Genomic DNA, 27,341 nt, shown 5'->3' with positions numbered 1-27,341 from the left:
AATTAGAATGAAAACTGACCTTTTCCAGTCCTGTGGCCACTGCTGGGTTTTCCAAATTTGCTGACATATTGTGTACAGCACTTTAACAGCATCACCTTTTAGGATTTGAAATAGCTCAACTGAAATTCTGTAGATTTGTTAGTAGTAATGCTTCTTAAGGCACACTTGACTTCACAGTCCAGGATGTCTGGCTCTAGGTAAGTGACCACACCATCACAATTATCTGGGTCATTAAGACCTCTTTTTGTAGAGGTCTTTTGTGTATTCTTGCCACCTTTTCTTAATCCCTTCTGCTTCTCTAAGGTCCTTACCATTTTCTGCCATTTTCTGTCCTTTATCATGCCCATCTTGTATGAAATCTTCCCTTGATAGCTCTAATTTTTTTAAAGAAATCTCTAATCTTTCCCATTGTGTTGTTTTCCTCTGTTTCTTTCCATTTTTCATTTAAGAAGTCCTTCTTATTTCTCCTTGCTATACTTCTAATATCTGGACTGAAATCCAAAGAGCTTATCTAATCACATCCATAATTCACATTGGGCTACTAACTAAAACCCCTAAGGCTTGCTATAAACAGAGCTCTGAAGCTACTCCTGCCTCATCCTTTACTTGGCAGTTGTTTTTCTAAACACAAGTATAAAAACATACGTTTAATTCTATTAAATTTTATCTTGTTAGATTCTCCCTATTCTTGAGATCTTTTTGGACCTCAATTCTAACAGTTAACCTGTCTGTTATACTCTCAAGTCTCTGTCATGTACAACTACAGTAAGTGTTCCTCATCATCACATGTTCCATCATCAATGACAGAAATCATGAACAGGACAAGGTATGAAAAGAGTCTTATAGCACACCAGAAATGTCCCTGAAGTTTGGTGATTCTTGAATTCTAATATGTACCTAACTTGTGGAGGGGCTTCTCTGACCCCTCTCTAGAGATCATGATTTAGGAGGTCTGAGACAAGGCCTACCATGTTTTTGACATCTTTCCTAAAGTGAGTTTCAAGTGGTTGATTTGCAGAGCACCTTTGGAAAAACATCCAGTCTGATACCAGTCATTAATCACCTCCTTCTGGGTATGACCAAAATCCACCCAACTGTTTTCACATCCTGGTCACATTTCCTGCCACTTTTTAGGAAGTTACCATGGGAAAGAAACCTGATCAAATGCCTAGTCCCAGTCATACAGGTGCTACTGCATTCCCCTGTTCTACCAGTCCTGGTTCGGGAAGATCCCCTGGAGAAGGAAATGGCAACCCACTCCAATATTCTTGTCTGGGAAATCCCATGGACAGAGGAGCCTGGCAGGCTACAGCCCACGGGGTTGCAAAGAGTTAGACACAACTGAGCATGCACAGACAAACCAGTCCCACTAGACTGCAAATGCAAGAAATAACACAGACGTGACTTGACTTTAGTGAATTTGTTCAACTAAGTTTTCCTTATCCTCACTGTCCACAATTTACTCTTTAGTTTCTGATCTAGAATCTTGCCAGGCTTTTAGATTCAAGGTCACCAGTTGGTAGGTAACAAAACCAACTTTCCTTAGCTTTGGAAAGTTACAACTGCCCTCATCTGTCTCCAGACATTTGGAAAATCTGCTTTTGAAACCTCTCAATGGTCATGGAGGCTGCAAGTTTCTTCTCAATCTATTCTGGAATGTAATTCATCCAGATCTGAACACCTGAACCCATTTGGAAATGCTTAACAGTCTGGAATGGGGACTGGGGACTGGGGAAACAGACTCTTGGAGGGCACAAACAAAACTCTGTGCACACCAGGAGCCAGGAGAAACAAGCAGAGTCCCCACAAGAGACTGAGCCAGACTTGTCTGTGAGTGTCCAGGAGTCTCTGGCAGAGGTGTGGGTCGACAGTGGCCTACTGAGGGGTCAGGGGAACTGAAAACAGCAGTGCATGCACAAGTCCTTTTGAAGGAGGCCGCCATTACAATCCTCACAGTTTGGCCTGGGCCAAATTAACAGGGAGGGAACACAGCCCCACCCATCAACAGAAAATTGGATTAAGATTTACTGAGCATGGCCCCGCCCAGTTTCCGCCACAGTCAGTCTCTCCCATCAGGAAGCTTCCATAAATCTCTTATCCTTATCTATCAAAGGGAAGAGAGAAACTAATCAAACTGATTACATGGACCACAGCCTTGTCCAACTCAATGAAACTATGAGACATGTCCTGTAGGGCCAACCAAGACAGGTAGAGAGGTCTGACAAAATGTGGTCCACTGGAGAAGGGAATGGCAAACCATTTCAGTATTCTTGCCTTGAGAACCCCAAAAACAGTATGAAGAGGCAAAAAGATAAGACACTGAAAGATGAACTCTAGGTGTCCAATATGCTACTGTAGAAGAGTGGAGAAATAACTCCAGAAAGAATGAAGAGGCAGAGCCAAAGTGAAAACAATGCCCAGCTCTAGATGTGACTGGTGATGGAAATAAAATCCAATACTATAAAACACAATATTGCATAGGAACCTGGAATGTTAGGTCCATGAAGGAAAGCAAATTAGAAGTGGTCAAACAGGAAATGGCAAGAGTGAATGTTGACATTTTAGAAATCACTGAACTAAGATGGACTGGAATGGGTGAATTTAATTCAGATGACCATTGTATCTACTATTGTGGGCAAGAATCCCTTAGAAGAAATGAAGTAGCCATCATAGTCAACAAAAGAGTCTGAAATGCAGTACTTTGGTGCAATCTCAAAAATGACAGAATGATCTCTGTTTGTTTCCAAGGTAAACCATTCAATATCACAGTAATTCAAGTCTATGCCCCAACCAGTAATGCCAAAGAGCTCAAGTTGAATAGTTCTATGATGACCTACAAGACCTTCTAGAACTAACATCCATCATGGGGGGCTGGAATGCAAAAGTAGGAACTCAAGAAACACTTGGAGTAACAGGCAAGTTTGGCCTTGGAGTACAAAATGAAGTAAGGCGAAGTCTAACAGAGTTTGCCAAGGGAACACACTGGTCAGAGCAACACTCTCTTCCAGCAACACAAGAGACAACTCTATACATGGACATCACCAGATGGTCAATACCAAAATCAGACTGATTGTATTCTTTGCAGCCAAAGATGGAGAAGCTCTATACAGTCAGCAAAAACAAGACCAGGAGCTGGCTATGGCTCAGATCATGTACTCCTTATTGCAAAATTCACACTTAAATTGAAGAAAGTAGGGAAAAACCACAAGACCATTCAGGTATGACCTAAATCAAATCCCTTATGATTATACAGTGGAAGTTACAAATAGATTCAAGGGATTAGACCTGATAGAGTGCCTGAAGAACTATGGACGGAGATTTGTGACATTGTACAGGAGGCAGTGATCAAGATCATCCCCAAGAAAAAGAAATGCAAAAAGGCAAAAATGGTTGTCTGAGGAGGCCTTACAAATAGCTGTGAAAAGAAGAGAAGTGAAGGGCGAAGGAGAAAAGGAAACGTATACCCATCTGAATGCAGAGTTCCAAAGAATAGCAAGGAGAGATAAGAAAGACTTCCTCAGTGATCAATGCAAAGAAATAGAAGAAAACAACAGAATGGGAAAGACTAGAGATCTCTTTAACAAAATTAAAGACACCAAGGGAATATTTCATGCAAAGATGGGCACAATAAAGGACAGAAATGGTATCACCCTAACTGAAGCAGAAGATATTAAGAAGAGATGGCAAGAATACACAGAAGAACTATACAAAAAAGATCTTCATGACCCAAATAACCACAATGGTGTGATCACTCACCTATAGCCAGACATCCTGGAATGAAAAGTCAAATGGACCTTAGAAAGCATCATTATGAACAAAGCTAGTGGAGGTGATGGAATTCCAGTTGAGCTATTTCAAATCCTAAAAGATGATGCTGTGAAAGTGCTGCACTGAATATGCCAGCAAATTTGGAAAACTCGGCAGTGGCCACAGGACTGGAAAAGGTCAGTTTTCATTCCAATCCCTAGGAAAGGCAATGCCAAAGAATGTTCAGAGTACTGCACAACTGTACTCATCTCACACACTGGCAAAGTATTGCTCAAAATTCTCCAACTTAGGCTTCAATAGTACATGAACCGAGAACTTCCAGATGTTCAAACTGGATTTAGAAAAGGCAGAGGAACCAGTGATAAAATTGCCAACATCCACTGGATCATTGAAAAAGCAAGAGAGTTCCAGAAAAACATCTATTTCTGCTTTATTGACTATGATGTCAAAGCCTTTGACTGTGTGGATCACACAAACTGGGGAAAGTTCCTCAAGAGATGGGAATACCAGACCACCTTATCTGCCTCCTGAGAAATCTGTATGCAGGTCAAGAAGCAACAGTAAGAACTGGACTTGGAACAATGGACTGGTTCCAAATTGGGAAAGGAGTACATCAAGGCTGTATATTGTCATGCTGCTTATTTAACTTATATGCAGGTTGAGTCATGTGAAATGTTGGGCATGATGAAGCACAGGTCAGAACCAAGATTGCTGGGAGAAATATCAATAACCTCAGATACGCAGATGACACCACCCTTATGGCAGAAAGTGAAGAAGAACTAAAGAGCCTCTTGATGAAAGTGAAAGAAAAGAGTGAAAAAGCTGGCTTAAAACTCAACATTCAAAAAACTAAGATCATGGCATCCAGTCCCATCACTTCATGGCAAATAGATGGGGAATTGATGGAAACAGTGGGAGACTTTATTTTCTTGGGCTCCAACATTAGTGCAGATGGTGACTGCACCCATGAAATAAAGAGACACTTATCCTTGGAAGAAAAGCTATGACCAACCTAGACAGCATATTAAAAAGCAGAGATATTACTTTGCCAATAAAGGTCCATCTGGTCAAAGCTATGGTTTTTCCAGTAGTCATGTATGGAGTGAGAGTTGGCCCATAAAGAAAGTTGAGCACTGAAGAATTGATGCTTTGAACTGAGGTTTTGGAGAAGACTCTTGAGAGTCCCTTGGACTGCAAGGAGATCAAATCAGTCAATCCTAAAGGAAATCAGTCCTGAATATTCATTGGAAGAACTGATACTGAAGCTGAAACTCCAATACTTTGGCCTCCTGATGTGAAGAACTGATTCACTGGAAAAGACCTTGATGCTGGTAAAGATTGAAGGCAGGAGAATGGATGACAGAGGATGAGATGCTTTGATGGCATCACCAACTTGATGGACATTCTCAAACGCAAGCTCTGGAAGTTGGTGATGGACAGGGAAGCCTGGCGTGTTACAGTCCATGGGGTGCCAGACACAACTGAGCAATTGAACTGAACTGACCATGTGGAGCTTTCATTCTCTTAGCAGTGACCATTCGACCCTTTTCATTTGCAAGTCATTTTCCCTGGAGAGGGAAATGGCAACCCACTCCAGTATCCTTGCCTGGAAAATTCCATGGATGGAGGAGCCTGGCAGACTACAGTCCATGGGGTTGCAGAGAGTCAGACATGACTAAGTGACTTCACTTTCACTTTCCTTAATAAACAAAATAGGATCTTCAGGGTTCTGCTTTCTTTATATCATGCATCAGCAGTATACCTTCAGTATCAAAAAGCAGATCTATTCCCCTTTCCATCACTTTGTTGATCTAAATATAACTTTAAGTACCCTGAGTCTTCCTTAGCAATTCTTGCAAGTTTGTGCTCATTTTTCCATTTGCTATGATTATAGATCTAAGCCTCCTTCTACATTTGCCTTAATTTGACTTCACCTTTTCTATATTTTTTAAAAATTGATCTCAGGCTGGTAAAATAAAAACAAATTAACTGTTGGAGTTGGATAATACACACATACGATTCATTAGGTTAGTCTTATTACTTCTGAAACTTATCAAAGAAAAAAGTCAAACAAATATATAAATACAAATGTTTATACACACACACACAGAGAAAATGAGAGAAGATAGCCTCCATTTTTTCTTCATCGGGATGTATTTTTCTCCCTAAACATTATTTTATTGGTTGGGGTAATTTGCTTTTTTTTTCGGTCATGCTTCATGGCTTGCACGGAGAAGGCAATGGCACCCCATTCAGTACTTTTGCCTGGAAAATCCCATGGATGGAGGAGCCTGGAGGGCTGTAGTCCATGGGGTCGCTAGGAGTCGGACATGACTGAGCGACTTCACTTTCACTTTTCACTTTCATGCATTGAAGAAGGAAATGGCAACCCACTCCAATATTCTTGCCTGGAGAATCCCAGGGATGGGGGAGCCTGGCAAGCTGCCGTCTATGGGGTCGCACAGAGTTGGACACGACTGAAGCGACTTAGCAGCAGCAGCAGCATGGCTTGCAGAATCTTAGTTCCCCAACCAGGAACTGAACCCAGGCCATGGTAATGAAAGCACAAATCTTCATACCTGGACTGCCAGGGAACTCACACGAATAATCTGGCTTTAACTAAAATCTGAATTGCACTTTCTCTGAATTTCCCAATCCTTTTATTTTCCAGCCCAGATTCCTATGCCAGTTTTTCTTTGACTGCCTTTTCCTCTTAACTGTTTGAAGTCTACATATCAAAAGTCTAGTATATATTCTAATTACGCCTACTTCTCCCATCCTATCAGGAATACAAATTTTAAAAGGTTTTTTCACTTAGGAGTAGATTAGTTCCCCCATTATCCTTTAGAGCAGTGGTTCTCAACATGTGGTCCTTATAGCAGCACCAACATTGCCCAGGAGCTTGTTAGAAATGCAAATTCATGCGTCCCACTCACCTACTGTATCAGAATCCCTGGGGATGGGGCCTAGGAAACTGATTCCTATGCACATCAAAGTTTGAGAACAACTACTTTAAGAAAGTAAACTGTTCCAATTCAAAAGTTGTCAAGACAATGTGCTTTAAATTGTGATTTCCACCAAGTGCCTTAACACCAAAAGTCCCTCATAGTACTGCATACTTTCATGACTCTCTTCATGTGTGCAACTCATCACTTCTGCCCTTGACCAAGGGACATACAACACAGTTCCACTCCTGTCATTGATGCTGTTTCTCTTTTTGTGCTTCTCTGGGTGTTCAGCATCCTTCCACTTGCAGGATCTCAGATCTCAATGCATGTACATAATTTCTTGCCACATCGCAATATTACATCTCTCCTTTAAACAAATCTGAATCTTGCAAAAAAAAATCCTTCCATAGTTACATTCAAGTGGTAAGGCCAATTTCAGAAAGTCACCATGATAGCTAAGAGATATTTATTACTTTCTCTTATAACCAACTTCATCATCCAAATTTTGTATGCTGTTATGAAGTGAACTCCGGGAGTTGGTGATGGACAGGGAGGCCTGGCGTGCTGCAGTTCATGGGGTTGCAAAGAGTCGGACACGACTGAGCGACTGATCTGATCTGATCTGATCTGACGAAGGCTTTGGAGCATCTAAGTATTATATCCAACTAGCTTCCATATTGTTATCTTCTGTGAATCCCTGGATACGGTCTCCATTTATTCCGTTGTCATGTTTTGCTTGATGTCTAACAGGTGTTTTTGTCAGTTCATCACTTGTTTTTCCACTCTTTAGCAATGCTAGTCTGTAACTGTCCTGACCAGACCAACTAGTCCAGCTAGTTCCTAGGAAAACATGTACAGGAACTGTACTCCATCCCTCCCTCCATATTCTCCCAAACTCAGTGAACATGATGGTGATTATACTAGACGCAAGTTTTTCTTCCAGAGCTTTTAAATTAGCGCTTTTATAATGATGATAAGCTAAAGCTATAGCTTAGCCAGAAAGGAACTGGTAGGGCCAGAAATATGGAAGAGTGAATATAAATTTAACAGTTTGATTTTTAATTAAAAAAAATTCTTTATTTAAGCTCATCCCTTTCCTAGGTTCTTCTGTAAAATATAATAAATACCACCAGGCTAATGAAAAATTATTTGCTTTCAAATCAATTTATCTGTGATCATAATTTTCTTCTTTAGAAGTAGGAAAAAAGGTGAATGATTTCAACTGACTCAATTGTATATTCCAACATGAATTATGAGATAACCAGCATCAGTGAATAGCACATAGGTTAATAGTTAATTTTAGATACAGACAAATAAGTTCCAAGTTTTATAAGATCTACGCTGACAACATAGAAGAAACACGGCAATAGAGATGCACAAAATTTATGTTTAAAATACGAGAATATTCTGAAGATGTATAGTTTGTTTAAACTGGGTCGAGTAACAAATAAGTTAACTAGTTTGAAAAGCAATTTATATCCCACTTGGCTAATAAAACATAACTCAAGTCCAAAGAAGTAATAAGAGATAGCAATAAAAGTAAGTATCAAAACAGAATAATAAAAGAAAATGACAAAGTGAACCATAAACATGATTTGCTGAAAATATCTGGGTTGCAAAAACAGTATACTGCAAACTTGTGAATAGTTATCATTCTTAAGAAAATATGGGTAAAAATATATTACTCATTAATACAAAGGAAAAACTTTATACACTAAACTGTGGAAATGTATTAATACATTAAATGTATTATATATTAATTCCCCAATATTTGGACTAGTTATATATTTCTGCTAAGAGTTTAATGATTAAAAATCAATTATAAAAAGCAAGAAGAGTTTATGAAGAATAATTCTACTTTTTATTTAAAGAAGCATCTTCTATTTCTAATATGGAATATAAATACTTCATAAGTATTCAACAAATATTAAGTTAAGAGTGTTAAAAAAATCACATATTTGGTAAAAACGGACACTACAAATTTTAATGTAAAAATATAAACATTCAGATGAAGAGGTTGGTAGCAAGATATACAACCACACTTAGAAAATATATTTCTTTTCCTATCTCTGTTACTCAAATACTGAAACTTTTTGTGAATCAGTTAGCTTTTCAAAGTCTGTTTTTCTCTGCCAGAATTGGACCGATCAGTGAGAAATGCATTGATGACTGACTAGAAAATCACTTTAAGTGTTCATGAACCTTGGTATCACATCAGCATCCCCTTTACTCTTCCATTTGCTCTGTTATCTTGTCATCAGCAGAGATACTACTGAAAATCACTCTCCTCTTCTTCACATCCCACCTCTTCTCTATCATTTATTCAGCTTCAACAAGTCTTAAGTTGTTGAAGTATGGCTAAAAAACATACTCACCCAAAGAAAGTGATGGTACAGACGAAAGGTGAAGTTTTGGGATTCTTGGGGAAAAGATACTTCATACATACAAACGGTTGTGTTTACAGCTCATTATAAGTTAAGATTACAAAGGTCATTCTCTCTATGCTACATTTAACAGTTTTAGGAAAGATAGCTTTGTTTTCACATCAGTTTCTACACACAGGAATGTTACGATAATGCCTGCTATTATTTTTTTCACTTACTAAAGAAAAAAGTTTAAATAAAGTACTTTCTCTCCATTTTTCCATTGACTAAAAGAGGTGTCACCTTTTTATATTTTACTTTGGAAGAGAAGGCTCATCAAAATTAAAATGACCTTAGCCTAGGACCATTATAAAACACATACATTTGGCCCCAAAGATCTCTGAGTAGTAGTAGTAGTAATGAAAGTCACTCAGTCATGTCAGACTCTTTGTGACCCCATGGACTATACAGTCCATGGAATTCTCCAGGCCAGAATACTGGGTAGCCTTTCCCTTCTTCGGGGGATCTTTCTAACCCAGGGATCAAACCCAGGTCTCCCACTTTTCAGGCAGATTCTTTACCAGCTGAGCCACAAGAGAACCGTAAGAATACCGGAGTGGGTAACCTATCCCTTATCCAGAGGATCTTCCCAACCCAGGAATTGAACTGGGTTGTCCTGCATTGCAGGCAGATTCTTTACCAGCTGAGCCACAAGAGAAGCGTAAGAATACTGGAGTGGGTAACCTATCCCTTATCCAGAGGATCTTCCCAACCCAGGAATTGAACTGGGTTGTCCTGCATTGCAGGCAGATTCTTTACCAACTGAGAGGGAAGCCCCAAAGATCTCTGAAGTCCTGGTTAAATCTCTTTGACCACCATGTCTCACACAGAGCTAATGCTCAATGAATGTCGCTACTGAATAAGGACCTTTAAAAAAGATGGCAATCCTGTGAGGGATAGACTAACTTGAACCAATAATTCCTTTTTTCATTCATTCACTCAACATTATTAAACATTTATAATAATATAATGCTTTCAGTCATTCAATAAATACACAAACTGTGAAAACATAAGATGGTAAGGAATATTTATACTTCCCTATTTTTTAGGAATTCTATTGCATACTTCACATATTGTTTTATGAATGTAAATGACCTTACCTCTCTTACAGATAGCTGCGGTGGGAAGGAGACTGACAATACCAAGTTGGTGAATTCAAACCCAGAGGCCTCAACCTTTTGGCACACCTAAAAAAGTATTAACATAGAAAGTATTTTTTATTTCATAAAAAAAGTGTTATACAGATTTCTAAGAATTGCTGAAAATTTTATAGGAATCTTCATAACTTGAATTTTTGGTCCAAGAGACAGCACTGCAAAACTTCTAAACTTTTATCTTTGAGTAGGAAATTCTCAGAAACACCCTGAAATCAAATATTTGATATCACGAGGCACCAAAAGAGCCAGGACTGACCTGCAGAACAATCTATCGAATGTCAAAATACTTTTCTATTAAGTCACCTGATAATTCACAAAGTATTTTAAACAAAATAAAGCCAAATAGGCACTCTTAACACCTGGCAACAAAAAGCAATCTCACCTTCAATCATGTACCTTTCACAAAGCTGTAATACTCATCTTTTCTTGACATGGAGAGGTCTCAAAAAGAACTGTTTCTCTAACTCCTTAGCTATGTTAAACAGCAAAAGGGAAACTGCCATATTTTGTTCAATTAAACAGCACTCATAACAGAAATACATGAATAGATACTTCATTGATTTTTTTCAGACATGTTGATAAAAAGGTAATTTGAGAATAGTAGACTTCATTTTTTAAAAAAATTAAGAAAATATCCCAATGATCCATTTGTGTGAAACAAGTTAAAATGAATGGCATTCTTCCTTTGGATACAGGCCTTAGAACAGAAAATCTTTATATATTACACATTAATAAAAAAAAAACAGTGTACCTTTTTAATGAACTCTTTTTCACAGAAATCTTGAAGAATTCCTAGGCATACATTGCATACATTTAAATTCGAGTTCTTGGAAGAACTGCTTCCATCTTCAGTCACTGAGAGCTTTCCCTCTCCATTTTGACTCAGACTGTCCATCCCATCAATCTGATCTTCTGGTTCCTGGAGTCGAATTTTCTTAGGAGGTGGGTTTGGAATTTCAGAAACTAATTCATCTTCTTCAGCTTCCAGAAATTTTTGTAGTTCACTGAGCAACTCCTGAAAAGTTAATTAAAAAGAAAATATAATGACTCTTTGATAATATCCTTAACAGGAATGAAAATTATGATATCTCATAGATTTATACAATGCTGATTTACATCAATTCTGGAGCAACAGTTTGTTTTATTAACCAGCACTGGCTTTCAGGAGAATTTAGAAGAGATTTACCTAGTTCCTATAATATGTGTGTGAATATTTTTTCAAAAGGGTTTCATACATCAGTGGAACTAAATTCTTAAATCTGAGATGGAAAAGCTCCATTAACAAATTTACTAATTTGATTTGTAGTTCTGTTTTGATTGATGAATGATCATTCACTTGCTAATTTCAGCAACACAAACAAACAAAACAAAAAACTTCAATTCTAATTATTAACAAGTAGAAATGCAAACTGAATTTCCATTCATGTTAGGTTATTTAATAATCTCACAACCATGAAAATCTCATATGCACAATGTTTAATATGAAATCTAAAAAATTAGATTAAAAGTCTACTAAGTAAAAATAATTTCAAGGCAATCAACTACACAAAGGTAAACAGATGCTGGCAATGCTGAAATTTGACATCATAATTACATACCACTAAGAGGCAATTATTGAAAAAAGCTCTTTACTACATTCTGGTTTCCCTAATTTCTGTCATTCTTAGTATCGGAATGTAAATTGTGGCACTGGTTTCAAACATTCTCATATTTCAGACATTCCACTCATCTAAATATTCAGAGGACTTTTCTTCTGTTTTTTTTTTTTTAATTTTTATTTTTACTTTATTTTACTTTACAATACTGTATTGGTTTTGCCATACATTGACATGAATCCACCACGGGTGTACATGCGTTCCCAAACATGAACCCCCCTCCCACCTCCCTCCCCATAACATCTCTCTGGGTCATCACTGTGCACCAGCCCCAAGCATGCTGTATCCTGTGTCGAACATAGACTGGCAATTCGATTCTTACATGATAGTATACATGTTACAATGCCATTCTTCCAAATCATCCCACCCTCTCCCTCTCCCTCAGAGTCCAAAAGTCCGTTATATACATCTGTGTCTTTTTTGCTGTCTTTTGTCTAAATTAGGCAGATATTATTCAGTTGCTGAATAAATATCCCTTTGAAATTCACTCACATTACAATTTACTGACTCCAAAGGGAAAAATCTTTCACTCAAACAAATTTAATTCATTTTATTAAGACATTAGTTTTCCTATTAAATCTTTAACAGAGAAATATGTACTCATACATATATACACATACAGGTATATTATGGCCCACACAAATATGTTTATTATTACCTAAGATCTATAATGTCAATAAACATTGTACAGATATATTAATATGTATGTGCACATATATGACATGATTAGAAAATACCAAAATATAAGTATATTTACCCAATAAAGTCCTCAGATATTTTCATGTTTATTTACATAAAATGATATATTAGTTGGTAACACTAAGTCTCTATGCAAAACTTACAACATACGTATAAAACAATGTATCTGAAAATAATTGAAGAGTTACATAAACTCAATCTTACTACTTTGTAGTTATTATGCATATAAATGATACAGATATATTTATTAGTTATCATAGCATATGTACCATTTTCAGTTTTCAAAGTGTTTTCACATACGTTATTAGATATTGTCCCTTAAAATCCTGTGAGGTGGATGTTATCATCAATCCCATTTACAGAGGAGAAAACTGAAGCTGGAAAGTGGTGGAACTGGGGTTCAAATCCATGTCTTCTAGCTCCAAATTCTAGGCTTTGGATTCAGACAGACAGTTCATATCCTAGCTTGCTCACTTAATAGCTGTGTAACTTTGGGCAGGTTGTTTAACCCCTCTGTGTTTCAGTTTCGTCATCTGAAAATAGAGACAACCATAGTATGTACTTACCTGATAGGTTATTATGAGGATTATATGAGCACTTGACATATAAAACTGTATATGAATACTGGACATAATTTCTAATTTCCAAGATAATAGAAACGATTAATACATAGAAGGAATGACTACTGCTGCTAACTCCTGGGAAATTTTTTTTCTCTCTGTGCCATGTGCAGCACGTGGGATCTCAGTTCCCCAGCCAGGGATTGAACCCATGCCCCCTGAAATGGAAGCACAGATTCTTAACCACTAGACAGCCAGGGAAGTCCCTGGGAAAATTTTTTTTTAATTATAGGAAACTGAGCGTGCAGGCATGCATGTGTGTGAATTTGTACTGCTTATATAAGTACATATTTATATACATAGATAATTACTATCTGCCTCTTAAATGAACATCACTATTGGAGTAAAATATATTTTAAAATGTTATATATCTTATATGAAATATTCTGTAAAATGTCAAAGCTCTCTTATATTACCATAAATATCAAAGACCTCAGTAAATTACTTTTTTGTTATGAATAGCAGCAAGTGATGATAGATGATAAGCATTTACTTCTAGAAAGTTACAAGTACCCCTATTTGTAAATGCAAGTGGTAAACAGAAAAAGAAAAAAAGGCAACCAAACTCATAATGCTTTCACCCACTTCTGTTATATTTTACTAAAATCTGGTGAGAAACACTATTTTGTGATATTCTGTCTAGATAGTCTTTAGGAAAGGTCTATGCAAACATTAAATGTACCAGGCAATTGTTCCACAAAGCTCCTACTACATTAAATGCTACACATAATCACTTAAGAAGGAACTTACATTTACATAGTAATGGAAATTATAAAATTATCATTATCAGTAATTATTTCATTACAGTTTTTTAATGAAGATACTTGCTCTCAAATACACAGCTACTGACTTTAAAAATAGAGACCCTTTCTTAACTTTAGAAAGAAAGAAAATACCTTGTAGGGAAGTTTGTATGGTGCATGAAAATCCACACCACAGAATCTGAAGATACATCTTGGACAGGTACCAGTACTGAGCAACAACTGGGCCACATGCTTGTTTTCCACAGTCAGAGGAAACATATTCAGTAACTGCAACTAGAAAAGAAAGTAAGTAAAACTAATGAGCATCTTTTGTGCTTTACTTTCACAGACAAAAATATGGTCACCTTTAAGGATAAGACTCTTTAAGGATAAAAAGTTCATATTTGGAAATCACTATTTGGTACTCTCCAATAACGTTGCTTTCATTACATACATATTGAAACATAAACTTGAAGGCAATTTATTAGATGGATCAGGTAAAGTTTCTAGTCGTCGAGGATTCAACATTCTAGATTATGATAAGTGCATCAACATAACTAAATCAATCAAAAGAAATAAAAATAAAACAAATAAAATATGGTTGTCTCTGAGGAGGATAATGAAAACAAGAATAGAGACTGTAATTTTGCTTTTTATTTTGTACATTCAGTATTGTTTGAGAACACAGAGTAGTAAATTCGATCAACTTTCCTCTTAGAAATAAAAAATGAGTTTGCTAGCGGTTTCCCTGATGGTTCAGTGGTAAAGAATCTGCCTGCCAATGCAGGAGACACAGTTTTGATTCCTGATCCAGGAAGATTCGCCTTGCTGCGAAGCAACTAAGCCCATGTGCCACAAGAGAGCAGTCCTCACTTGCCACAACCAGAGAAAAGCAGGTGCAGCAGTGAAGACCCATACAGCCAAAAATAAATATTTTATATTTTTGCTAGAAAAAACAATCAGATCATTCTATGTTATGTAATACCTGACTGTCCTTAATGATAGTTAAGCAGACAAGTATTCAAAATGAAATGGTCAGTAGATTCAAAAATGTCAATTTTACTCTGATGAAATAATAACAAAAAAACAACCAACTATTAGCAAAGTGAGAACAATCTATTCTTTCCATACACAAGTAAAAAGTCCAACAAAAATGAATTAAATGCAAAATATTTCAGAGTAATTGTTGTCTAAAACAACTTACTACTTTTCAATTTTAAAAAACTCACTTAGAAGTAAATACTGCATAGAGAATAGGCTCTTGTTGCTTGGAAGGAGGGGTAATAAAAATTAAATTATGAAATCATTCTTCTTGGGGGCAGGGTCTTCTGATTAATTAATCAGCTTACATTAATTTAAAATGAGGAACTAGTGATGTTTTATAAAACCATAATTGCATGGTAATGGTACTGAGGTACTGATAAAAGACTGGCACCTTTAATTCGTGCAATGTCATAATTCAAACGAACTTGCTTAATATTAGTGGGAGAGTGAAGCTCTTATCAACTGCTTACTATGAAGATGTGACTCTTAGAATCAGTTTATGTTTTCTAACCTTTTAAACCCACTACTAAATGCAAGTTTCTAAATGTTTGTGGCCACTTATCAAGAGTAGATCCTTGACAGAAAATAATGAAGACAGGTAGATAGTTCTATGGAATTCTCCACCATAAAAATCAGTTGAGCAGGCAAGACTACAAACAACAGATTGCCTGTGGCTGGGTTCTAATTCAGTTAAATATATGCAGTCGGGAGGGAGAGGCAGGGAAGGAAATCAGGTCTGTCTGGACACACCAGTGAGAACTTTCAGACACCCAGATTGAGAAACACTGATTTAGGGTTGCTGAATAATGCTAAGAAGAAGGCAATGGCACCCCACTCCAGTACTCTTGCCTGGAAAATCCCATGGACGGAGGAGCCTGGTAGGCTGCAGTCCATGGGGTTACTAAGAGTTGAACACGACTGAGTGTCTTCACTTTCATATTTCACTTTCATGCATTGGAGAAGGAAATGGCAATCCACTCCAGTGTTCTTGCCTGGAGAATCCTAGGGACGGGGAAGCCTGGTGGGCTGCCGTCTATGGGGCCGCACAGAGTCACACATGACTGAAGCAACTTAGCAGTAGCAGTAGCAATGATGCTAAAGCTGAAACTCCAGTACTTTGGCCACCTCATGCAAAGAGTTGACTCACTGGAAAAGACTCTGATGCTGGAAGGGATTGGGGGCAGGAGGAAAAGAGGACAACAGAGGATGAGATGACTGGATGGCATCACCGGCTCGATGGAAGTGAGTCTGAGTGAACTCCAGGAGATGGTGATGGACAGGGAGGCCTGGCGTGCTTCGATTCATGGGGTCGCAACGAGTTGACACGACTGAGCGACTGAACTGAACTGAACTGAAGTAAATTGGAGCTTGGAAAGTAAAGAATATGTGGAGAACACTCATTACAAAATGAAGCTCTGTGTGACCATTATTTACAAAAGATCTGACTCTCTTCCCCCAGCCCATTTAATCTAACAGTTTGGTGCTGAGAACAGGTTGGCATTCTTTAAGAAGCTGACTGTCAGCATTTAAAGTGTATCCCTGATGCACTGGCCTCACAGAGAAATTGTTTCTATCTTGCCCCTTTATCTTTTCTCCTCCTTTCCATTAGCTAAGGTTAAGGATTTCATTTAATTGAGAATTAAGCTTTAACTAGAAAGAGAAACAAATAAACCCTCCTGACCAAAAAATAAATCCATGAGTGATGTTTAAAAAGGACACTTTGTACCGAAGATTTCCCTGGAGACTTTACTCTTTGTTAAAATGTGTTTTACCTTTCCTTCCGCTTAAAGAGTTTGTTCCTCTAGTGGGTTGACTAGAATAAAAGTATCACGCAAGGCAATAAATGACACATCATAATTTCTTAGCTGTAAAAAATTCTCAAACCTGTTCAGAATTAGGAAACCTCCCGACTTGAGTAATTTGAAGAGGTCTTAAACAGCAGAACAAAACCCTCTTTTATAATTATGTTCAGGTCAGTTCAGTCGCTCAGTCGTCTCCAACTCAGCGACTCCATGAATCGCAGCACGCCAGGCCTCCCTGTCCATCACCATCTCCCGGAGTTCAGTCAGATTCACGTCCATCGAGTCAGAGATGCCATCCAGCCATCTCATCCTCTGTCGTCCCCTTCTCCTCCTGCCCCCTATCCCTCCCAGCATCAAAGTCTTCCAATGAGCCAACTCTTCGCATGAGGTGGCCAAAGTACTGGAGTTTCAGCTTTAGCATCATTCCTTCCAAAGAAATCCCAGGGTTGATCTCCTTCAGAATGGACTGGTTGGATCTCCTTGCAGTCCAAGGGACTCTCAAGAGTCTTCTCCAACACCACAGTTCAAATGCATCAATTCTTCGGCGCTCAGCCTTCTTCACAGTCCAACTCTCACATCCAAACACGACTACTGGAAAAACCATAGCCTTGACTAGACCGACCTTAGTCGGCAAAGTAATGTCTCTGCTTTTGAATATGCTATCTAGGTTGGTCATAACTTTTCTTCCAAGGAGTAAGCGTCTTTTAATTTCATGGCTGCAGTTACCATCTGCAGTGATTTTGAAGCACCCCCCCCCCAAAAAAAAAGTCTGATACTGTTTCTACTGTTTCCCCATCTATTTCCCATGAAGTGATGGGACCGGATGCCATGATCTTTGTTTTCTGAATGTTGAGCTTTAAGCCAACTTTTTCACTCTCCTCTTTCACTTTCATCAAGAGGCTTTTTAGTTGCTCTTCACTTTCTGCCATAAGGGTGGTGTCATCTGCATATTTGAGGTGATTGATATTTCTCCCGGCAATCCTGATTCCAGCTTGTGTTTCTTCCAGTCCAGCGTTTCTCATGATGTACTCTGCATATAAGTTAAATAAGCAGGGTGACAATATACAGCCTTGACGTACTCCTTTTCCTATTTAAAACCAGTCTGCTCCATGTCCAGTTCTAACTGTTGCTTCCTGACCTGCATGTTAGTGGATTTAGAAACTTCTCAAGATCATTTTCATCTGGCAACCATCTAGCGACTTCCCAAGCACGTTAACACTATTGGGAGAAAATACGCTGTGCCTTAAATTTGGTTTCAAATGTACAGCGCTGAAATGATAGGATTTCATAAAACATGAGAAATCAGTTATTGTAGATTAATTATCTTTGAACGCAAGCTTTGAGAAATACATCCCGTGCTGTAAGGTTTTCATTGTTGGCTGCCTTCAAGATATTTGCTTTTAGTTTACGTGTGTACACAAAGAACTGGAACATATTGGAACAGAACCTCTTCCCAGGTGTCAGGATCCTTAGAGTCTCTTCTCCACAAACCAGCGGTAACTCGCCCGGTCCCTGGTTTACTAGAGGAGAGGATGAATTTTCTCTTCCTATCTCCGACGATTACAGAAACTATTTATGGCAAAGGAGCAGGAAAATACCCAGGCTGAGTCTTACATCCTGGGATCTTTTAAAACTCATTTTCATACAGAAGGGGGTCATTCGTTTTGTGGGGTGGGGTGTGGATTTTTAAATAAGGAGGTGCTCGTAACTGCATCGCGCTACCGATACGCTCTGCAGTGGAATCTAATTTCTGGAAAGTTCATCCCCAGGTCTAACCTCGAGTCTTCGGCCAACCAAGCAAGCCCTTCTCCCCTTCACTCAGATCCCAAAAACTTCTCACGCACCCCTCCTTGCTATCAAAGCCTCTCCAGAAGGAAGGCAACGATCCCCTCCACCCACACCTCTCCGGCACCCAGTCCCCAACCCCTCTCCTCAGACCTCCTAGCCTCACCTTCTCCCAGGACGCCGGAGCCTGAAATTTAACCCCTTCCAGCCCTCCGAGAGAACGGGGAAGACTAAAGACAACGCACCTATTGAGTCTAGCAATTCTGTTCCCCGAGGAAACAAGAGCTTTAGAACGAAAGTACCAGGTCCCTCACGCGAGGACTGAGAGAACTCTCTCTCCCCTGCATGTTGGCAAGGAAATCAGTCAAGGTGCCTGGCCAGTCGCAACACACCCTGCCTCTTCCGCGGGGGGGGAAGTGCGTGGAGCATTACTCCGGGAGGGTGTGGGACTTGTCTCAGGGAGGCCTCCGTGGGACTCCGACGTCTGGGGCACTGTAGCCGCTGCCGGAAATATCGATGAACTCTTATCCTCGGTTTAAAATGGAAATTCTTTCTAGGACAAATAAAAAGAGAGCATTTCTTCCCATGGATTAGTGGTATAGACCTAGACTGTAATCCCAAGCAGCAAAGCACCACGAGCCACATCCTGACTTCAGGGGCGGTCCGGGTGGAGGGCTCGGCGCTCTGCAAGTTGTGCCTGGCGTTCAAGCGGCCGGTGTCCCGGGGCCTGGAGAGTCCCAGTTGCGAGCGGGAGCTGAGAGGAGGCGGAGATGGCGTCCCAGCCGCCGCCTCCCCCGAAGCCCTGGGAGACCCGCCGGATTCCGGGGACCGGGCCGGGACCAGGACCCGGCCCCACTTTCCAGTGAGTGTGCGATTCTTCAAGTCGCAAGTTTTGTGGGCCGCAGCGCGGACTTGGGAGGAGGCGGTTGAGGCCGTTGTTGGTGCTGAGGCGTCCCCTCCCCCTCTCCACCAGCTCCCACCCGTACCCTTCGAGGGTCGAGGTGCAGCCGGGGCGTCTGCAGGGGTCGTTTCGGTGTCAGACAGCTGTTTCTGATTCGGTAGCTCTCGATAGCGACGTTTTCCAGGGGGTTCCTGTGCGCCTGTGTGGCTGTGGGTGCTCGGAAGCGAGGGGCAGGTACCTTTCTCTTTTCAGTGTCCCTTCTCTTTGAGGGACTGCTTGATTCTTTTTCCCCCACCATCTCCACCTTAAAGAGACTTTCGGTCCGTTTTAGGTGAGAGAGACATTTGCCCAGCCCCTCTTATTAGGGAGCAAAGTCTCTAAAGCCTTTAACTATCTCTCGACAAGTTGGTGAGAGCCCAAAAGGTCACTTTTACGCAACTACAACTCAAGCCTGTATTCTGCGTTCTTTTCCAGCATAACCCAGCCTTGTTTCGGATAGAGATTTGTGAAAGCAACTTGAAAGCGGGAGAGTTCAAAACTGAGGCCTAACGGTGGCCTTTGTGTGTTAGATAGCGAGTAATTTTTTTTTTCCTAAGGCCTATGGTTTTTTGTTTGATTTTAATCAGTGTTAAATGAATCTACAACTCAAATAAGGTTAAAATAGAATAAAAGAGAATTTCACAGCCTGTGTGATATGTGTTGGGTGGATCTGGACTTCTTTTTAATTTTTTAAAATTTTATAGTTTTATTTTATATTGGAACCTAACAGTGTTGTGTTAGTTTCAGGGGTACAGCAAATTGATTCTGTTATACATATACATGTATCCTTTTTCACATTCATTTCCCATTTAGGTTATTTCAGAATATTAAGCAGCTTTCTCTGTGCTATACAGTGGATCCTTGTTGGTTATCTAAATACAGTAGTGTGTACGTATGAGTCCCAGACTCCCACTCTATTCCTCCCCCCACACCCTTCGCCCCCTGGTAACCATAAGTTCGTTCTCCGGGAGGGTGTGGGACTTGTCTCAGGGAAGTCTGTGGATCTGGACGTCTTAATTCAGATGGTGAGACTGGAATGTCAGATCACCTACTATGGTACGTTTCCTTACATAGAAATCCTGAACATACTGGAATGAATTTCTGCTATGTTCTGAAATCTTGTTATCTTTTACTAAGATGTTTGAGCACAATTGCTACTTTAGTTAATGATGATAGGCACATAAGTAATAAGGTTTAATTATGCTGTTAAGCTGGGTGACACTTTCTGCTACCTCTTTTTATGAGTGGTTGACTTTTTTTTTTTGGTTGACTTTAAAAATTTGGACTGCTCTTGGGAAGAGCAAACTTTTATTCTTGTTTCTGGTTAAGTTCTGTTTATGTAAAATTAACCATTTTCCCACTTTTTAAGAAAATGTGAATTGTAATGTGTTAAACATTTAGAGACTGGTAGAGACTAGGATGATAAATACTCATGTATTAACTCCCAGCTTTAAGCAGTTAGTAACATTTTGCCAGACTTGCCACAGGTCTTTTACAAAATAAAAATTAGAGCAACCCTCCCATTCTTCTTTCCTACAGTAACCACTGTCCCTATTTGGTGTTTACTGTGCATAATGTTTTTGTTGGAGGAGGAAATGGCCACCCACTCAATATTCTTGCCTAGGAAGTCCCATGGACAGAGAACCCTGGTGGGCTACAGTCCATGGGTGTCGCAAGAGTCGGACACAACTTAGGAACTAAACCACCACCACCAATGTTTTTATACTTTAGTATTTGGGTTTGTGTGTGCATTACATATGTATGTATGTAGTACTATTTAGTATTTTTTTAAACTTTAAATAAATATTATCAAACTGTATGTTATCATTTGCAAAGTGTTTTTCCACTAAGTATTATTTGAACTTTATTTTTTTCATTCATATAAGCTGTACAGGCATACCTGGGAGATAATGCAGATTGGGCTCCAGACCACTGCAATAAGTGGAATATTGCAGTAAAGCAAGTCGCATGAGTTTTTTGATTTCCCAGTGTTATGTTTACACTCTATTGAAGTCTATGCAGTAGCATTTTGTCTAAAGGAATAATGTACATACCTTAAAGATACTTTATTACTAAAAAAAAATTGCAAACTATCATCTGAGCCTTCAACCAGTTGTAATCTTTTTGTTGGTAGAGTCTTATCCCCATTGCTGAAGGCTGGAGTGGTTGTGGCATTTTTTTAAAATAAGACTATGGTGAAGTTTGACACATTGGTTGACTCTTCCTTTCTCAAATATTTCTTTGTAGCATGCAGTCCTATTTGATAGCATCTTACCTACAGTAGGTAGGTAAGATGCTATCAAAATTGGAGTAAAGCCTCTCAAACTCTGATGCTGCTTTATCAACTAGATTTACATAATAGACTATATCCTTTGTTGTCATTTCAACAGTCTTCATGTCCTCACCAAGAGTGGATGCCATCTGAAGAAGCCACTTTCTTTGCTTATCCATAAGAAGCAGCTTTTCACACATTGAAGTCTTATCATGAGGTAACAGCGATAAAGTTACATCTTTAGGCTCCACTTTAGTTCTCTTGCTGTTTTCAACACATTTGCAGTTACTTTTTTCACTGAAGTTTTGGGGCTGCTCAAAGACATCCATGAGGATTGGAATCATCTGCTTCCAAACTCCTGTTAAAATTGATATTTTGAACTTGTCCCAGGTATCACAGATGTTTTTAATGGCATCTAAAAGGTGCTGTTAAGAAAAGTTTACAGAAAGGTTTTCAGTTTACTTTGTCCAAGTGCATCATGGAAATCACTATTTATGGCTGCTATAGCCTTATGAAATTTATTTCTTAGAAATTAGACTTAAAAGTTGAAATGGCTCTTTGATCCATGGGCTGCAGAACGGATGTTTGTTAGCAGGCATGAAAACAACATTAATCTTGTTGTACACCTCTGTCAGCTCTTGGGTAACCACTTGCGTTGTCAGTGAGCAGTAATATAAAAGGAATCTTTTTTTCTGAGCACGAGGTCTGCACAGTGGTCTTAAAAATTTTTAGTAAACCATATTGTTAACAGTTATGCTGTTGTGGAGACTTTGTTGTCCCACTGATAACAGCATAGGCAGAGTAGATTTAGCATAATTCTTAAAGGTCTTAGGATTTTCAGAATGGTAAGTGAGCATTGGTTTCACCTTCAAGTCACCAGCTGCATTAGCCCCTAACAAGAGATTGTCCTTTGAGGCTTTGAAGCTTGATATTGACTTCCCTCTGGATATGAAAGTCCTAAATGGCATCTTCTTCTCATAAAAGGCTGTTTTTTGTCTGCATTGAAAATCTGTTATTTAGTATTGCCACGTTCATTAATGGATAACTTGCTAGAGTGTCTGCATTAGCACTTGCAGCTTTATCTTGCACTCCCTTGTTAGAGAGACAGCTTCTTTCCTTAAACCTTGTGAACCAACCTCTGCTAGCTTCCGAAGTTTCTTCGGCACCTTCCTCACCTTTCTCATCCTTCACAGCATTGAAGAGTTAGGGCCTTGCTTTGGATTAGGTTTTGGCTTAAGGGAATATTAATGACTGATTCGAGGTAGCCAGACTATTAAAACTTTTGTCATATCAGCAATAAGGTTGTTTCACTTTCTTATTCACATGTTCACTGGAGTAGCACTTTTAATATCCTCCAAGAACTTTTCCTTTGTATTCACAAGTTGGCTAACTGGTGTAAGAGGCCTAGCCTTTGGCCTGTCTTGGCTTTTGGCATGCCTTCCTCACTAAGCTTATTCATTTCTAACTTTTTTCTTTTCTAGAAAAATATTTACCTATTTTTGTTAGCCGTATTAGGTCTTAGTTGTGTGGCAGCACACAGGATCTTCATTGTGGCACACAGATGTGTGGGCTTAGTTGCCTCTCAGCATGTGAGATCTTAGTTCCCCAACCAGGGATTGAACTAATGTCCCTTGCCTTGCAAGGCCAATTGTTATCCACTGTACCACCAGGGAAGCCCTCATTGCTAGCTTTTAATGTAGACATTTTTGACTCTTCCTTTGACTTGTACACTTAGAGGCCATTGTAGGGTTGTGGATTAGCCTCATTTCAACATTTTTATGTCTCAGAGAATAAGAGGATCCTGCAAAGAGAGAGACTTGGGAGGAAAGGCTGGTCAGTGGAGCAGTCAGAACACACACAACATGTATTTTGACAGTTTGCTGTTTTATGAGTGCAGTTCTTGGTGTCCTAAAACAAGTAGAGTAGTAACATTAAAGATCACTGATTTCCATAACAAATATAATAATAACAAAAAAGTTTGAAATATTGTGAGAGTCACCAAAATGTTACTCAGAGACACAAAGTGAGCAAATGCTGTTTAAAAAAAAAAAATTGGCGCAGACAGCCTGGGTGGAAGGGGTGTTTAGAGGAAAATGGATACACGTGTATGTATGGATGAGTCCCTTTGGTCTTCACCTGAAACTACCACAACATTGTCAATTGGCTATACCCCAATACAAAATTTTAAAAAGTTTGGGGGGAAAATGGCGCAGATAGATTGTCTTGACGCAGGATTGCAACAAATCTTCAATTTGTAAAACACACTATATGCAAAGCATGATAAAGCAAGGCGTTATAAAATGATGTATTCTTGTAGTATGTTTTAATTGCCATAGAATATTCTGTTATATAGGGGCTTCCCAGGTGACTCAGTGGTAAAGAATCTGTCTACTAGTGCAGGAGATGTAAATTCGATCCCTGGGTTGGGAAGATCCCCTGGAGGAAGAAATGGCAACCTGCTCCTTGCCTGGAAAATTCCGCAGAGGAACCTGGCAGGCTACAGTCTATGGAGTGACAAGAGAGGCACGACTGAGCACACATATTCTGTTACATAGAAGTAAACTGTATTTGTTCTGTTTCAGATATTAGAGAATTAGTTGTTTAAAGCTACTACTACTTTCAGTAAACATTCTTGTGTCTTTCTCCTTGTTCACATTTCCATGAGGTTTTCTGAGAGGTGAGTTACTTAGTTGGAAGGGTATGCTTATCTTCAACTATTGACTCTTACATGCCGCTCCTCAGAGTGGTTGTATACCAATTTTTACATTTTCACTAGCAAGGTATTCTGTTTCTCTATATTTTTTTCAACTCTTGATGTTATTTTATAGTACTGTATTTATGAATCTAATGTGTGTGAAATGATATTTAATTTGCACTTCTCTGATGATAATAAAATTTAGGATCTGTTTTATATTTCTGGCTTTTCTGGTGGATCAGACAGTAAAGAATCTGTCTGCAATGCAGGAGACCCCAATTTGATCCCTGGGTCAGGAAAATCCCTGGAGGAGGAAATGGCAACCCAGTCCAGTACTCTTGCCTGGAGAATTACATGAACAGAGAAGCCTAGTGGGCTACAGTCCATGGGGTCACAAAGAGTCAGACATGACTCAAGTGACTTAGCACACAGCACATGATATGTTCTGTTGTGCTATTTATCTATACTTATGCTAACACCACACTGTCTTTATAATGAGTTTTTATATTTGGTTTGTCAGAATCCTTCATGCATTGCTGTACTTGATAATTGCTTTTGTCACATTTAGCCTTTATAAAAAGACTTACTGGGATATTTTTTATTGGAACTTTATATTTTATTGGAAATTCCATTTATATATAAGTAAGTCTTTTCATCCATAAGTATTGTGTAAGGTAAAATTGGTGAAAATTTTATCCTTTTTTACCTTGTCTAATGTTTTATTGTAGTTTCCATGAAGTTCTTCCCTATCCTTTATAAGATACAGATATTATATCCAGCTTAATGTCAGACTCTTAATTTGCCCTGATGATTTGGTTGAAGTTTTTTAAATCCCATGTTGACAATCCTGTCATTTATAAATAAGCCAGCATAAATAGCCAACATCCTTGTATTGGTCCATAGACCTAACATTCTAGGTTCCTACGCGATGTTGTTCTTTACAGCATTGGACTTTACTTCCATCACCAGTCATATTTATGAGTAGGTATTGTTTTTGCTTTGGCTCAGCCTCTTCATTCTTTCCTGAGCTATTTCTCCACTCTTCTCCAGTAGCATATTGGGCAACTATCAATCTGGAGAGTTCATCTTTCAGTGTTATATCTTTTTGCCTTTTCATGCTGTTCATGGAGTTCTCAAGGAAAGAATTCTAAGGTGACTTGCCATTCCCTTCTCCAGTGGACCATGTTTTGTCAGAACTCTCTGCCATGACCTCTCTTGGGTGGCCCTACATGACATGGTTCATAGTTCATTGAATTAGACAAGGCTGTGCTCCGTGTGATCAGTTTAGTTTTCTGTGCTTGTGTTTTTCATTCTATCTGATAAGACAAAGTGCCTGAAGAACTCTGGATGAAGGTTCGTAAAATTGTAAAGGAGGCAGTGATCAGAACCACCCCCAAGAAGAAGAAATGCAAAAAGGTAAAATGGTTGTCTGAGGAGGCCTTACAAATAGTTGAGAAAAGAAGAGAAGCAAAAGGTAAAAGAGAAAAAGATATATACATCTGAATGCAGAGTTGAGAAGAATAGCAAGGAGAAATAAGAAAGCCTCCCTCAGTGATCAATGCAAAGAAATAGAGGAAAACAATAGAATGGAAAAGATTAGAGATCTCTTCAAGAAAATTAGAGACACCAACGGAACATTTCATGCAAAGATGGGCACAATAAAGGACAGAAACGGTATGGACCTAACAGAAGCAGAAGATATTAAGGAGAGCTGGCAAGAATACACAGAAGAACTATATAGAAAAGATCTTCATGACCCAGATAACCACGATGGTGTGATCACTCACCTACGGTAAGACATCCTAGAGTGCATCTCAAGTGGGCCTTAGAAACATCACTACAAACAAAGCTAATGAGGTGATGGAATTCCAGCTTAAGCTATTTTAAATCCTAAAAGGTGATGCTGTGAAAGTGCTGCACTGAATATGCCAGCAAATTTGGACATCTCAGCAGTGGCCACAGGACTGGAAAAGATCAGTTTTCATTCCAGTCCCAAACAAAGGCAATGCCCCAAAATGTTCAAACTGCTGCACAATTGCACTTATTTTACACTCTAGCAAAGTAATGCTGAAAATGTCCAAGCTAGTTTTCAACAGTGCATGAACCAAAAACTTCCAGATGTTCAAGCTGGATTTAGAAAAGGCAGAAGAACCAGAGATCAAATTGCCAACATCCGTTGGAACATCGAAAAACCAAGAGAATTCCAGAAGAACATCTATTTCTGCTTTATTGACTATGCTAAAGCCTTTGACTGTGTGGATCACAACAAACTGTGGAAAATTCCCCAAGAGATGGAAATAACAACCACCTTGCCTGCCTCCTGAGAAACCTGTATGAAGGTCAAGAGGCAACAGCTAGAACCAGATATGGAACAATGAACTGGTTCCAAATTGGGGAAGGAGTATGTCAAGGCTGTATATTGTCATGCTGCTTATTTAACCTCCATGCAGAGTATATTATACAAAGTGCCAGGCTAACTGAAGCACAAGCTGGAGTCAGGATTGCCAGGAGAAATATCAGTAACCTCACATATGCAGATGACACCACCCTTATGGCAGAAAGTGAAGAAGAACTAAAGAGCCTCTTGATGAAAGTGGAAGAGGAGAATGAAAAAATTGGCTTAAAACTCAACATTCAGAAAACTAAGATCATGGCATCTGGTCCCATCACTTTATGGCAAATAGATGGGGAAACAATGCAAACAGCAAGAGACTATGTTCTTGGACTCCAAAATCACTGCAGATAGTGACTGCATGAAATTAAAAGACACTTGCTCCTTGAAAGAAAAGC

At 39.1% G+C, this 27,341-nt stretch overlaps 2 protein-coding genes across 2 annotated transcripts in view; one reads left to right on the top strand and one right to left on the bottom strand.

The window, feature by feature from the left end:
• Nucleotides 1–18,835, bottom strand: part of PUS10 (pseudouridine synthase 10) — a 78,156-nt gene extending 59,321 nt beyond the window's left edge. Inside the window, exons 1-4 of the mRNA XM_068982770.1 lie at nt 18,811–18,835; nt 14,167–14,307; nt 11,048–11,311; nt 10,240–10,326 (exon numbers count right to left, since the gene is read on the bottom strand). Of these exons, the coding sequence (XP_068838871.1) occupies nt 10,240–10,326; nt 11,048–11,311; nt 14,167–14,292 (477 nt within the window). The 5' untranslated portion in view covers nt 14,293–14,307; nt 18,811–18,835. The remainder of the gene's footprint in view (nt 1–10,239; nt 10,327–11,047; nt 11,312–14,166; nt 14,308–18,810) is intronic.
• A 557-nt stretch (nt 18,836–19,392) lies between these two features.
• The window catches only part of PEX13 (peroxisomal biogenesis factor 13), a 33,664-nt gene continuing 25,715 nt past the window's right edge, over nt 19,393–27,341 (top strand). Inside the window, exon 1 of the mRNA XM_068973174.1 lies at nt 19,393–19,506. Coding sequence (XP_068829275.1) covers nt 19,415–19,506 — 92 coding nt within the window. The 5' untranslated portion in view covers nt 19,393–19,414. The remainder of the gene's footprint in view (nt 19,507–27,341) is intronic.

Source organism: Capricornis sumatraensis, chromosome 1 (genome assembly GCF_032405125.1).
Source record: "Capricornis sumatraensis isolate serow.1 chromosome 1, serow.2, whole genome shotgun sequence".
Lineage (NCBI taxonomy): Eukaryota > Metazoa > Chordata > Mammalia > Artiodactyla > Bovidae > Capricornis > Capricornis sumatraensis.
This window is presented reverse-complemented; position numbering and strand designations above follow the sequence as displayed.